Raw genomic sequence first — 17,349 nt, forward strand, 5'->3', positions numbered from 1 at the left:
TTACAATACATCAATATTAATCGAACTTTATGTATGAGCCAATGAGCTGCAAGGGGGTGGGGTTTCTTAGGCTAGTTCTGTCAGCAAAAAAAAAAAAAAAGATGATTGAGAGAGAGAGAGACGACTATACAGCTGTAGTTGTAATTCTCCCAGAAGAAAGGTGTGTGTATCTGCCTTCTTACCTGTAGTATTTAGAATAGTTCATGTCTCACAGGCACTGATTGGATGATAGACCTTGGCTGTATTATTCTCCCTATCCTCGTACAGTATGTTTTTGTTCTTCAGGTGATTGGAGGTCGGCCATACTCCAGCAGGTCCTGTGCTGGTACGCCGAGCATTGCCCATCGCCGGAACATGGACCATTTGGCTGGGTTGACTACACGTCTGGATGACCTCCACGAGCAGCTGCACCTCTCACAAACCACATTCAACACTATGATGAAGACTATTATGGCTAGACTTGACAGCATAGAAGGTAAAATATGATTGAAATGAAACAGTAATAGGGAAGAGAGAGTATCTAATATAGTTCAGAGTTTTGTATCTGCGAGTAGTGTATTGTATATACCACTATGAGTGTAAGGTTACTCTCGGGAGCATGCTGGTATGGGTACATGCACTACTTGTATGGGCATGTACTGTTAAGGGCATGTATGTGTATGAGTACTTCTCTGTATGGGTAGTTACCAAAATGGGTTCTTTCTAGTAAACAGTAAACCATATCAATAATGGACTTCTCAGTACTGGATATTCCCAATAAGGGACATCTTTTTGTCCAGTATAGTTAGCAGACTCAGTCATTAAGATCCAATAATGGGATCATTGTCCATTATTGACCATGTGTTAGATAATTCAGGATGGATGAGCATCTCAGCCAATATGTAGTGTTTAGATTTATTTGTAAATATCTTAATATCTGGTGGGTTTGTATTGAAAATACTGTAGTAATTTATGAAATGCTATGTAATCAGATTTTTAATAAAATGTTCTTACAATAAGTAATATACTGTAGTGTATTTGACTTACATAAGTTCATTGTGTTGTATGGTACATATGTTAAGTGTACAAGATGAACTAACACTCCAGCTACCAATTTACAGTGTGTGGTGGGTTTGTATAGACGATAGTAATTTATGAAATACAGGGTGTCCATAAAGTCCCGTTCTGATTTCAAACACATTATATGCAAGCAGCACAAGATATTGAAGTGCCTATTTTACAATAACTTAAGATGAGAAACAAAACTTGAATAGTTACTTTTTCAAATGCAAAAAAAATGCATTTCAATATTTTATGCTGCTTAGATTAAATATTAGTGTGATGAACTTCTGTAAGCTCTGTGTATAGTTTTGCACGAGCATCGGTTTGCTGTTTGGCTTTGTCCTGTAAATATTCTGTCTTGAGATTTTTGTGTATCTGCAATATCTTTGTTACATTGCCATATTTATGCCAGGCCAGCATAAAGAAGTGCAAGTACTGAAGTCCCATAATGAAGGTAAGTTAAATTTCTATAGCTATTATTGTACTGTACAATACAGTATTCTTTATCATTATGTGTGTTTTGATGGTAAGGGAAGATATAATAAAGTTTTTTCATACTATACTGTACAGTACTGTGTTATTTTAGGTATACACGGGGAGAGGGCTCACCCATTAAGGGAATCCTCCCAATGAGAGATTGAGCTTGCGTGAATTGGTCTGGGATTTGGGAGGTGTTGGTACACCTACATACTGAAATGGGTATGGATGTACACTTGTACATCCTGTTTGAGTATAAGCAGGTACAGTACTGGTACCGTATAGGTATGTATGGATGTGGGTAAATACACATGCCTTAATTTATTTGATAGAATTTTGTAGAATTTAATACAGTAGAGTATACTGTTAAATACTTATTTGTATCTAATAAGAATAAAAGTTACTGTACAGGTTGCCCTCATATATAAGGGGAAGTTGAGTTCCTAGAAAAGCTGTTATATGTAAAATTGGTGTACTGTAAATGAAGACCAGTTACATTGAACAGTAATAGGAGGATCACATTTCCAGCTGCACCCAATGATTTGTGAGGAGCTTTGTGATTTGTTGTGGTTAAGAATATAAAGTACACGAGTTAAGAATAAAAACTACGTTAGTATGTTTATTTTCTTAATCCACAGCCCAGAGAAACTCTAGATGATGTAATGCTGGACCTAAATTTAACCTACACCCATTAAAGCTAATGGAACTAATTGCTCCTGTACAACAAATATAAGATTGAAAAACACTAATGCAGGTGACAATGTTATATAAACCCACTTCTGTTACAGGACAGTGATGTATTGGGAGAGACTGGATAGAATTTTAGCAGTAGAGGAAGTTACTGTTCTTCAAATGGATAAGGCTTTCTTTAATAGTTGGATTTTCACAGCCATATTAATGACTTTCCTGGTCAACTTGGCTGCTTTACCATTAGTCTCACGATGAACCTGTAAGTTTCATTTAATACATGCAGGAGATTTGCAAAAAAGGAGAGGGTACTGTATGAAGATGGAACCAATTTTGGACGGGCTGTACACTTTCTTCAGATGATTGGCTTGGAGTATGTATACAAAGATGGTTGTGTACATGTTCATTGGTTCTTTTGTTTGATGGAATTTCTCTTGAGTTTTCATTTTCAATACAGGTAGTACATCATACTTAATGGTCTGTTAATAAATACATCAGACGAGGTTCTGTTATTTGTTTGCAAATATTCTGATGGTCATGAATGAACCCGCAGCATAATTACAGGCATATATTATGTGCTCCTCTGGTTAATAGGTGAAGTGTACAGTACACTGACAATTTGGAATTATTAGCCATACCAAACAAATACTGTACTCCTGTATAGTACACGAAAGGAAAGCTAACAATTCTACCCAAGTAACTTTTCTAAGAAAAATATTTTATATCCAACTCCATAAGGTAACACCTTGTTCCTGGTGAAAGGATGTGCTCATTGTCCACGTGGTAATAATGCTCATTGTCCAAGTGGTAATAATGTGATGAGTCACATATAAAATTGCATGGAAACAATATACTGTACTGTATAGTACAGGGTATTGTGTTGTAGCCATTGTGAAGGGAGTTTTCACATTCTACACCCCTTTGCTTAAGGCACTATGCCAGTTGTTTTTTGTCATACATTTTTGTAAAGAGTACTGTAAAGGTAAAAAAAAAAAAATTTGATACAGTATAGTACATGTACACTGTACAGTCAGGGTCAAAAGTCTTGAACACTTAGCAATATCTGGCATCTACTTCTGAGTTATATAGTATATCCCATTCATGATTGGGATATACTAATAACACTACTTGTCATTACATATTTTGCCTGAACCACAAAATGGGATAAAACTCTCCTTAATACCCAAGATCTTTGGGTACTTACATGCCAAATATTGTCAAGTGTTCAAGACTTTTGACCCCGATTGTACCTATATTCGTGTCAGAGACAAGAAATATACTGTACTGTACATACACCAAGTTTTAGGTTTCAGATTAAAAAAAAAAAAAAAAAAAAAGTTTATTAACAAATATTATGTACAGTAATAACATCCTTTCCTTTGTAAATGCTGTGCTAGCCCTAAAAGTACTTTTGGAGTGGGTAACACTTGACAAATACTCACCAACATCCCTGGTGCTCTTGCCACTGGCTCCTCATTAACACACACAATTAATATTTCTTGATCACTTTTGTTCTAATTCACCAATGTGACTTCAAAAGCCTGTCAGCATTAACAATTTATAATTATGTCTTTTTCTCTTTAATAATTGCTGTCACAGTGTAAGTCTTGATTATCAAAATCTTTAGAGTAATACAAGTAGGTGAGTGTGATCTCGCATTTCTATCAGGCTCTAATTACACAAGCCTTGTCTATTTTCAGACTTATATAAATGTTAATAAGGGAGTGCACAGGCCCCCCAACAATTAATGTGAATTATAACAGTACTGTACAAATGGTTCTCTTGAAGAAAAAAATGAAGCTTTTAACAGTTTCATTTGTTTTGGAACACATGATGTAAAACAATAGCTGTTTATGTCAGTCCTATTACAGTAAACTTACAATAAGTGGCAAATTTATCATAAATTCAGTGAATTTGATGAGTAAAAACACTGTCCTATGAACTGTATCCTGTTACCTGCAGAGGGCCTTATTTTCATGTAAATGGTGACAAAGTATTTTGTCTTACAAGAGAATAGTCCTGGATTTGCTTCCTAAAATGAATTGAGGACTTAGTCTCCTCCTTGTACACTAAGCCACCAACACTTAGCAATATATTAGGTGTGCCTGCTGATTTGGGACCAACCCTAAGGTAGCCTAGTATTCTGCCAATGGTTAGGGTAACCCACTAGCTGCTGAAAACTAAGTATCAGGAGATTCAACACCTGCCCAGCCATTATAGAGTAGTGGTTTCAGTGATGTACAGTTTAAATAACAGTACACAAACACAAACATTTACTGAGGCTGAATATTTTAAGGTGAATTGTTCACAGTATGAGTTTGATGTATTCACATCTTATATGATTTATTACATTATTTAAATTTTTTTTACAGAGATCTTGTTATAGTACGTTGTCGCTGATTATCTATCCACTCCTGCAACATTTCTTGTGGAGTCAATGGTCTACGGTGTGGGTAGTAATGTTCTGGTGGTTCACCCTCTTCTAGCGTTACAAAATAATGACAGTATTTGTATTCAACTTTCCCAAACCTGGATCGTGCATGTCGCCGGAAACCTCGAATCACCATCCCTTTGCCAACAAATGATTCCGCTGTAAATCAAGAAAGAAGTAACTGAGATTGGTATATTGTATCATAACTCTTGTACAATATACATGGTGTTAAGTCCAGATGTTATCATACAATGGAAAACTATGTTGGTCAATATCACTGACATACTGTACAGTATATGAAGATCAAGCCAACATGTTTGTAGCAAGAAGAAAACTTAGACAATGTAATCCAGCTATTGTATATTGAGGATAAATTAACACTACTGTTAATATAAATTGAGCAAATGCTTTTGTGTACAAGGTGTAGGCACGACCCAACTATGAAGTGGAGTTGTCAGGAGAAAGAGCTGTTCTAAGTATGGAGAAGGATGAACAGATGCCTGGTGTTGGAAATTCTGTATGACCAACAGAAGACAAGGAAAAGAAAGCTTCTGTAGCACCAAGATTTGATAAGCTATCAGCTGTAGGCAGTAACACTTATGTTCCCAGACTTCTTTCCAAGGACTAGAGTTGCAGTAAGGGATGAACTACAGTACATGCTTAAATTAATGCCATCTATCAGTGTTCTGAGTTAACCTCGTTTGCAATCCACAGACCAGTTGGACCAGTGCCAGACTATGAATCAAAATTTATCAAAGTCAACTCATGACATTCAAACATGCTGGAGGAATACTGCACACAGTCCGAACTCACTTTAGTGATACTGTATGGCAGTTTCTCAGCTAAGTTATACACTATAAAAAATATGATCAAACCTTTTAGTAGCTTTTAATTAAGAGAGATCTGATGGAATTGTCAATTTTCTGTCCTTTCCATCTGCCTTTATTTCAGAACTGGCACAATATTTGAATAAAATGCCCATAAACATTTTATTTTTGTTCTATACAAGTTTATAGCTAATTTTCAGGTTTATAACCTAACACTTAAAACAGTTTACAAAAGAGACCTTTAAATGTGTCTGGAAAATTGGCACTTTTGTTCTAGGATTATTTCTTATACATTAAACAATCTTGTTCCATAATGGACTTCAGGAATGACCAAATTCATTGTCTTTACTAAAGATTTTTATCCACTGACCATCTTCACTCCTTCCAGTTTTAGGACTATACACAAACACACCAAGAGTCATTGGAAACAACCAGCCCCTTCAATCAAAACTAGCAACAGGTCTAAAAATTGTTGGGATAACAACACACTCAATAACCATAACAAAATCTGTCTTATTACATTTTCACAGCAATATGAAATTAATGTACTAAGTGTCTGGAAAGTTACTGAACTGTTACCAAATTTGTTTTGGATAGACTGATAGAGTGGATGGATAGAATCACCGTTATCTTCCTCACATGTTTCGGTGGGTTTATAAACACATACAGATGTCAACTTAATAGTTCTGTTTTCATTTAAGTCTTGCTTGAAAATACAGAAAGAAAGAAAGACAGCTGCTTCATTTATATTTATGTGAAAAACTTGCAAAAAGGTTAGAAAAGACGAACACAAGTTGGGTAAGAAAGAACATAGGAAAATAATACAAAGAATGCTTTACTTGAGGAACCAAATTCAACTGGTCAGCTTTTCCCTCTGGATCACGAAAGAAAATATTCTCATACTTACAGACCCAGAGATTACTTGGGAACTCAACATTGTGATCCTTGACAGCCAAATCACGGGCTTCCTCGAGGGTCTCTCTGGCAGCCACTGAACCTTTCTTGTGAACAAACTTGAGCTGGTTGATGGCATCATCAATCCTGAGGCCACGTACTAAGGACGCCACATACCACATCTTTGAAGGACTGTATTTGATATTCTTTTTCAAGTGGCATACAAACTGAAATAATACAAAAATTAGTCTTTAAACCAATTTTTCTGGCAGAACCCATAGCCAGGCAGCTCCCACATTACAGGGTGGCTTACTTGAGTGTTCTATATCCTCAGACAAGTCACCCATAAGCTAGCCAGGACTTAACTTGATTATACAGATCATCCTTACTCGTACTCCTCGCATAACAACAAGAGGTAAGAGCAAAGTGGTACATGTTCCTAAGGGGTCAATGTTACTCACAGCTGGTCTCTCTTCTTCTCCAAGTGGTGTTGGTGGAAATTTCCGCTCGTTGTATTTTAACCAATTCCTTGGGCCGTGGGGTCTCTCCCAGCACATTGCAGAGGAAGTATGGAAGTTGCATCTCTGTAATCATTGAAAGAATAGCACATGAATTAGTTGACCTAAAATATGGATGTATTAACAGAGAACTGAATTAGTAGTCAGGTGAAGAGAACAAGTAATATACTGTAGTGCCTAGACACAAGGATACCAATTAAAATGACTTCATAGTCAACTAATTGAAAGGGGACCTTTGGGAATAAAACAGTGACTGCTTAAGGTATAAGGTGATGAGTCCTGGTATGAAAGTGAGAAGGAATTTGAATGGGGTTTATACAAGGTGAAGGAACCCATTCCTTACTGGTCCAAAAGAGGATACCAGAGATGTGATGCTCTAATTGCTATTTAACTTCTGAATTACTTGAAGAGTATGAAGAACAACAAAGAAAAATGGTACATCATAATATTATGAAATCTCAAAAGATTTAAATAAACTTAATTCATGTTGAGTGAGACAAATGACTCAACTTTAACAAGATCTGAATACTGTACAGTACTGTATATACCTGTAGAGTACTGTATAAAAAAGTTCTAAATGTGGTTGCTTGGTTTATTTCCAATGAGACTGAGTCTCCATATTTTCTTTTCCACTTTCATACACCATTACATTAACATATCAACTTGATAAACAAGACCGGGAGTCTACCCACAAAGCAGACAAACATCCTGTCCTCTATTATCTGGGGTTCTCCCAGAATTAGGTGAGGAGGTCAAAGCCTGGAGAATCCTGTCACGTGTCTCACACCATGAATGTAGTGTACAGTATGTAATCCACACACATGTGTACTGTACACAATAATAACAGAAGTGATACTGAAATTCCATTTTATAAGCAAGTTGAAATTGAGGAGCTGTAAAGAGCAAGTCAAGAAGGGGATGAACCTGCAAGCCCCAGGACACACTTATGACTAGGATCTTAAAATTTAATTAACTTGAAAAGTAAATTGCCCTTAATTAACCTTCTGAATTCTAGAAAGATACAGTATCCAATGGTATGAAGGTACCCTAAAAGAGAGAAGGTTGAAGAATTTTTGCAGTTGAGCATAACAACATGTGTTCCCATCCTGCATCTGGCTTGCAATTATCTGATGAAAGGTAAGTTGTTCAATGAACTGGAAAATTACAGTAAAAGCTTTATTATCTGACATACTTGAGTAAGCAGCACAAATAATTCATTTATTTATTTAAGCACAGTCCTGTACATTATTAGTTTCAAGTGCATTTACAAGTGATGTAGTAAGTGAAGATTGATATTAGATTAAATATAAGTACAGTATTCTGTAGAGTAATGATGCATAAAAGATTAAAAAAAAATGAAGAGTACCATACTGGTATTAAAATATGACTGGTGAATATTATACAGTACCTGCACTGTGTTCCTTTGGTAATATGACACTCTTGTTAACCAGCACCTCTCATCCCCTCACCCTATACCAGATAACAAAGCTTTTACTGTACAGCACATAGCCACAGCTCCAGGCATGTTGGCCATTGACAAATGTGTTAGCTAGCCAACAAATAAGTGGTACATAACAATATAAAAATACTGCATTCTATATATAAAGCTAACATGAAGGACCATATACAGTATTGTGCCAGCAGTCAATATTGTAGGGAAGGGCTTAAAATGATAGGAATTGAGTGCAGTAGCTGCCTGTAGTGTCACAGCAACCACTTAACGGTTCCTTACTGCATGATGGTATACAGTAGCTGGAACTGATGTGTTGGTTTATGTGGCACAATTAAGTAGTGGACTAGAACATACTGTACATATTGTTGATCAGCAGCAAAAGCTTTTCAGTATTCACCCCCTTTATAATACAGTACCTGTACCTAAAAGCCAATGGATATCTCTCTTGAAACTGATAACATAGTGAACAAGATTCTAAGTTTTGATGCCAAACACACAAGTGAGGGTTTGAAGGCCTGAGATCACAACCCCGAATATTAGCTGCCTAAAAAAAATTACTTGATCCCAACCCAACCTTCATAAAAATCTTGGCCCCAGTCATCAGCCACTCATTCAGTACCAAAGTCATCGGCCACTCATTCAGTACCAAAGCCATCAGCCACTCATTCAGTACCAAAGCCATTAGCCACTCATTCAGTACCAAAGTCATCGGCCACTCATTCAGTACCAAAGCCATCAGCCACTCATTCAGTACCAAAGTCATCGGCCACTCATTCAGTACCAAAGACATCAGCCACTCATTCACTCCCTACAGACATTTGCATTAAGAACAGTTTTCCTTCACCTCAAAGTTCTCCCTCACTGTAAGCAGACCCGCAGACTGAGGAACTGGCTGAGCCGTCACACTGGTGAGAGACCTTTTGTTTGCTAAGCTAACACTCACTCGAGAAGCACACGACTCCAAAGTGTGTAATCCTGTAGAAGATAATTGTACAATTAATTTACAGGTGTACAGTACTGGATCATGTGTTACATTAATCTCCAGCAACAATTACAATATAATACTAACAAGAACACAATGCTTTTCCACCATCATTTTTGTTGTTAACAGCTAGTGACAGTGTTCTCTTTTGGGAAGTGTTTCTTTTACAATTTATACTATAATACCACACACACGGTGAGTCATGGGAGGGGGAGTGCACAGTGTGTGGGTCGTCTGAATCGCATTACCAAGCTATATAATATATGACCCAACTCTAACAAAAAATAGCGTTTCCCCAATAGGAGAATACTGTACATTAAGTTAGGTTAAATAAGGAGAAGTTAAATACTGACATTATATAACCACTCGAGGGGTGAAGCTCCCTGCTAGGGGGTTAGGAAAACATTAGTTTTTTTGTTTTTCACCAGAACAAAACTATCTCCAATAAAAAATCAGCAAAAAAAATGTTTTTGCTGGAGAAATCGCTCGCAGCACTTCAGTAAACGTTTACCCAGGTTAGGTTAGGTCAAGTTCTAATAAGTTCAGTGCATTCTCGTTTACATTTACCTAATTAACAAATTGTAAATAACGTTTCCACAGAGTTTCATCTAATTCTATCAACTCCTTCTGGCCTTACTAAAAACACCTACCTAACCGACAACCGGCCACATATCCAGTGTAAAATTAATACAGCTTCCCGTCCGTAACTTCTACCGCATCTTAACCTTACGGTGTTTAATCGGTGGCCGGTAATAAAGTCACAGGAAAAAAATCACAATTTTGGCTAGGAAAAAAAAGTCACATTTAAGGTAATAAAACTAAAAATATTTTAAAACCGTTATTAACTGACAATACATGACTTTTACATATTGACAACACAATTTATATGTGATGTACGTAGGTTAGGTTAGGTTAGGTTAGGTAAGGTGACTTTTTTCTGTGTCTTTTTTCTGACTTTTTTCCTGTGACCTTTTTTCTGACTTTTTTTCCTGTGACTTTTTTTCTGTGACTTTTTTTCCTGTGACTTTTTTCCTGTGACTTTTTTACCTAGATTCGTTTAATCATCAGGTGAAGGAAGGTCTTATGTTTGATGACTACTGAAGGATAATGAGTTTACTTATTGTACACATTAACTTATTTCATTCTAGTTTTATACTTGGGGGAGATTGTAAAGGAATTTTGATCAAGAAAAGATAAGTGTCAAGTGATTTTATCTATCGGATATTACTTCCAGAGATTTATTAAGCCGTTCATCATAAGTTACAGAGGCCGAGTCTTTGCCACAGTTTCCTTATCCATGTTATGTTACATAATTCAATATATTAACAAGCTCTACCTAACAGTTTATGATCATTTATTCTTGTTTGAACTCCTTATTTATCTCAACTGTAAAATGTGTCACCTTATTGGTTATAATAGTGAATATCTCACCCAAAATACGGGATATGGAGGCTGCCATCTTGCTTCAGCTTGTGTATAAATAATTATGACTTAATTTTTCCATTTTGTTGTTTTATGAACGTATATTAATCTATAACGTAAAAATTATATATAATAGATTAATATACGTCCATACAATTGTCAAGAGTTCAGATTATTTTATTAGTATGATATTCATAGCTTTATATTAGGGATATCAGATAGACAATGCCATGTTTATTCAGTAATATGTAAGTTCATATTGGTCAAGCATTTACATAGATTATACTTGTATTATTTTTATATTGAAAATTTTGTCAGTTTCCCAAAGGACAGCCCAAGAAATATGTTAGAAACTTAATATTCCCGAGATTATCCCATTTTCATTTGATTTCTCTGCAACATCTTTGTTCAAATCTTACGAACCTCTGTCCTGCATGGCAGTGAACAGTGACATTACCCACATGAATCTGACCTGTATATACAGTCAATAAATATGATGTATTTCTTTGTATGGGAACCTCTGTCCTGCATGGCAGTGAACAGTGACATTACCCACATGGATCTGACCAGTATATACAGTCAATGAATATGATGTATTTCTTTGTGTATGAACTTCTGTCCTGCATGACCGTGAGAAGTGATAATGTAGTGGATTTCTCCCCTACAAACGCTGTTTGTCGCTGAGTACCCGACCCCGCGAATTCCCCAGTGTATACCTCGTGGTCTGGGTCAACCAGCGCCGCCTTACATCACGGAGGTCAATTACTAAGCCACGCCTACCCCCGCTATTTAAGACCTGACCTCGTGGTGCTCTCTCTCTTCTAGCTACAGCAGCAAGCTACACCTCCGCCGCTGCCTGGCGGCCCTCGCTCCCGCCGGCGAGCATGGCGACCCACAAGCTGGTCCTCCTCTGAGCACCCTCACCAACCAGCTCTCTCTACATCACGCTTGTAACCATGCTGCCACTTCCCAGCACCAAGCTGCATTGTACATCCAATACAACATGTATACAGAGTGTGCCAAACAACCATAACCCTCAGTGTCAAGACCTGACTGAATTACTCAGAATAGGCAAACTGTACTCCAAGCTTTGTCAATAAATTTGTTAAACTAAACAAATTACTAGCTGTTTATTACGCCAGGAAGATGGATACAGATGTATAATACTCTCATAGCTGCTAACTTTATCTGTGAGGCTCTTCATCCCTGATTCAATGTTGTTTGTATTAATTTTATTCATCATTATTTTCAGATTTTTCATTAAATTTTCTCCCTATTTTAGTTCCCTGATTTTTCTATATCATCTCTCGATAATGAATAATATGGTCTTATGAATCGCTGTAATAGTCCTGTTTATTCATGTTAAACTGTGCTAACATTCTCAGTGATTGAACAACTCTCAATCATGTTTTACTCAGAAGAGGCGTGAAAATTATAGTTCTTCTTGTGCTTAAAATTACGGTAATTTCGATTAAAAGAAATTACAGGAAATGTGACAAAAATAAGTTAGACATGTTAGGTTCAGTATATTTGCTGGTTGTTATATTGTATTTGCTTTGTTAACAGGCGTCGTCTGCTGTTGTCGTGACGTCACACTTGACATCAACACAAGGACGTGACACTGTCTCTATTTCTCCAGCTGGGTCTGGGGCTCACTTAGCATTATACATAAAAATAAAATATATGATGATATTTTGGATGATAATATACATTTTAATTATTGATGCCTATATTACTATTATTTTTATATACAATATAGCCCTAATTAGTAAAGGAATGGTAAAATAACATTATGTGGTTATTACCAATCCAACTAATGAAGTACATATGCATGTGTTTTGTGTTAAGCAATAATAAGTTATATATTAGGTGAACAATTAATTATTAAACTTTATATTTTAATTGTAAGAAGAAACACCCCAATCTATTTCATTGTAGTTGTTGATGTAAGGATATATATATATATATATTAATTGTGTCAACCTAATTTTGACCACGGGGGAAAACATTGTGGATGAAATAAAGTTAATAATCTCAATAAGTTGCTTTTAAGTGAGATATTTTTTCTCTGTTTTCCAAGTCCAGTTAAGTGTTGTGTGTCATACACCTGATACAAACATAAGTTCTTGTGACCGATTTTGAGGTCATCCTCATTATTTTTTGTGAAAGGACTTAAAGAAAGTATAAATTTGATAAATTGTTAAAAGTATAATATAAAATGAACATCATGTCTATCTAATTTTGTTTAGACTTGTTTTTGGTAAATACTAAAAAAGTAGAATAACTGAAAATTGGGACTGAAGCCTGAGTCAAACACACTCGGAGGGAGAGACTGGGCCCAGTCTAGTGGCCATCGATATTTGACCTCATATATGGTAAGAGTTTATCTGACTTTCTGCTCCCACGTCGGTGCTGTGAGCTCACTATAATGACAGGAGGACTGCTGGAATAGCTGTGAAGGTTTTGGCGTTGAGTAAGTGAAAAGAGGGTGGGAACCATGTCTACGGAGGGTAAACTGGGCCACAATTTTAATAAGAAATTGATTACAAGTAGATCTTCACTCTTTAATGCTGATTAATCAACGGATTTTAAATGTAAATGACTTATTTACTGAGATATGAAGACTGGTAGAGGTACTGCATGTTGGACTGTGATTTAGGCTAAAAATGTGTTAAAAACTTTAAATTACATATTTCCTAATGTTTTGAGCTTTTGGGTGCAGTGTACTTGAGGCACCACTCAGAATATACTGATCCCTCAGTGTCTCAATCATTAGTCGCAGTGTACCGTTTCATTTATTAAACGTACAGTAGTGGATATTTTTCCGTGACTGGCTTAGCTCCTATTAATGCTAACTTACCTTGAGTTCACTCTGACTAACTAAGTACTTTTTGTTTAATGTGATGGTGGGGGGGGTCCTCTGGTTAATATTAACGACTGACCCGCCGACGAGTTATTTGTTTTGGTGTTTATTTTCTTATTCTATTTTCACCAGTGAGTACTGATATGATAATCATTTCTTGTGCAAATACTTCGTCAATAATTACCGCTCCGCCCCCCGGTTAGTAAGTTAGGTAATGTTAGGTAGGTTTCTTTGGTTGGTTAGGTCAGGTTCTATTAGGTTCAAGTAAATGTTGCCTCCTATAATGATGAGAACATTGTGGAAACAATGAACAAAACTGAACAACTCCTGGTGGTGGTGGTGCTCTCAGTCATAAGTTAGGTCAGGTTTTCAAAGGCTTGTCTGGTGTTCTTTGTAGTATTTGACCTCACACTTTCCCTCTACTGCCCACTTTAAACAACCAATATTGTTGGTAATTGGGGAAGTCTTAGCGGTTCAAATACTCAAAAATTATAAATTTGCGGAGGAAACGTAATAGAAGACAGATTTTTAACTTTCTCCTTATATAAATAGAAATATGAAATTTCCTGTTTAACCTATGACAAATATTTCCCTCTATTTTTGTTAGTAGTTTCCATGTACAACAGAAATATGGTTAAGTATGTTTATAGCTACACAATGATCGAGTCACGGCTCAATAAATACCAAATGCCACCAGAGTCGTGGTCAAGTATAGTTCTCACATTTTTCGCCAGTAATGGACAATTAGCCAATCAGAGCGCACTCACGGTAAAATAGTGTTAGTAGGAACTTAGTCGGTCACAGTGAAATATCCACTGCCTTTATTAAACATACAAATTAAAAGACATTAAGACAATAGTTTAATAAATATTGACTTGTGGGAAGGAACAGTTTTAGGACAAATTTTTTATAGAAGAAAACTTACTTACCTCCTGAATGCCAAATTGGTGGAAGAATTGCAACATTCTTACTGGTAAATAATTAAAAGTTGCCAACACTTACTTATATATTGAGTCTTATTTAGGGAGAGAGAAAAAAATAAGGTAATTATGTACGACTTCACAGCCGCTTATTTATCATAGAAAGCAAATTTAAAAACGCTTCAATTCACTGTTTTATAGTGAACACTGTTGTAGTGCACACTGTATCAGTGTGCGATATGGCTGAGCACAGGAGTGCTTAGCGATGCAATTTGTGGAAAAGCAAAAGTAGTAAGTTGCAATTCCTCCACCAGCTTATAATCGAGAAGTAAGAAAGAAATTTTCCCTAGATTGTCTCTTCTCACAAGTTGCTATTGTAAATTATTACTAATATATTTTTTATTTTCAGGCGACATTATCGCTTAAAACCATTAATTTGGCCAGTGTCAGATTCCTAATGATTACTCTGCATCCTGTGTGTAAATTAAGGAAGATTTATAGTTATACACTGTGTTTTATGCCCAAAGATTTTCACACAAGTTTTTTTTTTTTTCTGTATTTCAGAGTCACACATAATGGTAAGATGACCGTCGACAGTGGCGGTGGAGGCATGGGTGGTGGCTGTGACACCGCCGTGGAAACAGAGGGCCATGAGAAGGAAATGCATGCACACCTCATACACTACCATCCTTCCTTCAGCTCTCAAGGTACATTAGGCATTCACCAAACAAGTCTACTTGTGGTAGAAATGTTTATCTGCTAGTTGAACTGATTGTTGGAGGATTAAAAAATACTCAAATATCATTGTTTGTAGACTGTTGCATGCTACAGGTAGTATTCTGGTGAGCCTATAAATACTTTCAGTTATGTGTGATGGTGCATTACTATTTTTATTTTTTTAAATGAAGATGTAGTTTTACCAAAATGTATGTGGTGCTATGAACAGTTGTTTGTTTCCATAGTAAATAAGATTTAATAAAAGTTAGAGCCAGTGGTCCTTGTTTAATGAAGGTTGAGATCCTAGCTTGCCAAACTCATGACAGTTTACCAGTGTTGTGGGCACAATGTAATCAGAGTTAGGATACATTAGGTATTTAACAATGAAACTGCTGGCAATGCAGCTCTTCACCTAATCACCCCAGGGTCATTTAAGGTGCAAGTTACCTAGGCCTCAATGTTCAGTGAAGATTACACCATGAAATTTCTTGTGACATTTCATATAATTTTCATAGAGCTGGGCTTGTATTTTCTCTCTAATGCTTGAAGGGAATTTTCATTACAGGCATTTCCTTGATCACTATCACTAGATGGTGTGCAGTTCCTACTTCTGTTTACCCTAAGTATTATTGTGACCCACCTGACTGTGGCCTGTTTCATGTGTACAGTACTGAGCCATTTGTAAATTTGTTCCCAGATGTTATGAATGTTGTATATTCTTGATTTATTGAATGTTAAGTAAAGTGCAGGAAAGTTAAGTAAAGGAGCTGCTCATTAAGCACTCAGCTTGTATAGGATACATACTGTACAGTACAGTATCAGCCTATCATTAGATATAAGTGAACCTGGATCAATCTGTCTTTTTTCCAATATAGTTTGTGGATGACAGTCCATGGGGATGGCTGCAGCAGACCAGCATTACTACTGCTCTAGGTTTTAGAATATAGAGCAAGAGGGATATTTGTTCTTACTTAAATCATGTTGTAGGGTTTTTTACACTCTTGAGTCCAGGTAAGTATGCTTGGGTTAGGACCCACTCAAGGTGGATTTTTTGGACGCAGCAAACATGAGAACAGGATCTACAGAAACAGGTGAATACTGTATTTTCAAGAAACTGTGCCAGAGTTTGGGTGGATTCTCTGTTTGGATTCTGACTGGACTAGTTGAAGACTGTATTGGCAGCAGTTGCATTATTTATTTTGGTTTATGTTTCCTGGTGTTTCATGCCACACAGTACTGGTGGGCCTTGTCATGGGATGTTCATTGTGCTGGAATGTCAGGAGTCACTTATCTCGGTCCTCTGGGCATAAAATGGGATTTCATGTTTCAATCTTTCTCTTTCATCTTCCATGAAATAACTGAAATGATTGCTACAGGATTTGGTATAAGAAGTCATATTGATATTATTTCAGTGTATATTATTATTTTAATTATTATTTATATATTATAATTTTCATTATTATTATTATTTTATAGAAACTGAATTAAAGTACAGTATAAGCATAATGGACCATAAAGATGGCTCATGCAGCACATGAAAAGGCCAGAAAGTGAAATGTAGATGGTAAGAAATATTTAATGAATTGTGTAATGCAACACCTGCTTCACTGGAGAGTACAGCCATTAAGCTGAACTCAGTATCTTGTGAGTCACTGATTTTTGGGGTACCTTACATGTCAGTAGCTCAATAATCTCAGGAAGACAAGAATTTTAGAAGGTATACCGGTATGGTTTTTAATGTACCATCATATGCTAGGCTTGAGAGTTACTGGTACCTGTATATACCAGGACCACCGAACACATCAGACACATGTTTCCTGTGGCAGGTAATGTGGGTACAGTGTGTGTGTGTGGCTGTGGCATTTTTTCAAAACCCATTTTTTTTAAAGTAATTTATTATATAAGAATAACCCTTTAAGTAATGCCAATAGCTACATCATTTTGCCAGTTGTGCACTTTGAGGAACAGGACAAGAGTAATGAAATACAGTACAGGTATTCCAGAGAACACATTACAGTGCTGTACCATGATGACAATAAATATAATCATCCCCAGTGTGATTAATGCAATTTACATTATGATTAATACAAATATTTTTTATAATTTTTCCGTGTTTG

At 36.3% G+C, this 17,349-nt stretch overlaps 3 protein-coding genes across 4 annotated transcripts in view; 2 read left to right on the forward strand and 1 right to left on the reverse strand.

Moving 5' to 3' along the window:
• Positions 1-2,132, forward strand: part of LOC121873876 (transient receptor potential cation channel subfamily M member-like 2) — a 43,430-nt gene extending 41,298 nt beyond the window's left edge. For both annotated transcript variants that reach the window (XM_042377747.1, XM_042377755.1), the window contains one exon: positions 286-2,132. In XM_042377747.1, coding sequence (XP_042233681.1) covers positions 286-486 — 201 coding nt within the window. In that variant the 3' untranslated portion in view covers positions 487-2,132. The remainder of the gene's footprint in view (positions 1-285) is intronic.
• A 1,397-nt stretch (positions 2,133-3,529) lies between these two features.
• LOC121873899 (39S ribosomal protein L22, mitochondrial-like) lies at positions 3,530-10,886 on the reverse strand. The gene is made up of 5 exons (XM_042377781.1): positions 10,742-10,886; positions 9,173-9,303; positions 6,819-6,941; positions 6,371-6,584; positions 3,530-4,795 (listed from the first exon to the last, which is right to left on the reverse strand). The coding sequence occupies exons 1-5, from the start codon at positions 10,767-10,769 to the stop codon at positions 4,572-4,574; spliced, it is 720 nt and encodes a 239-aa protein (XP_042233715.1). The 5' UTR covers positions 10,770-10,886; the 3' UTR covers positions 3,530-4,571.
• Positions 7,445-17,349, forward strand: part of LOC121873891 — a 58,555-nt gene continuing 48,650 nt past the window's right edge. The window contains exons 1-2 of the mRNA XM_042377770.1: positions 7,445-8,012; positions 15,080-15,222. Coding sequence (XP_042233704.1) covers positions 7,969-8,012; positions 15,080-15,222 — 187 coding nt within the window. The 5' untranslated portion in view covers positions 7,445-7,968. The remainder of the gene's footprint in view (positions 8,013-15,079; positions 15,223-17,349) is intronic.

This window comes from Homarus americanus, unplaced genomic scaffold (genome assembly GCF_018991925.1).
Source record: "Homarus americanus isolate GMGI-L3 unplaced genomic scaffold, GMGI_Hamer_2.0 scaffold55640, whole genome shotgun sequence".
NCBI lineage: Eukaryota > Metazoa > Arthropoda > Malacostraca > Decapoda > Nephropidae > Homarus > Homarus americanus.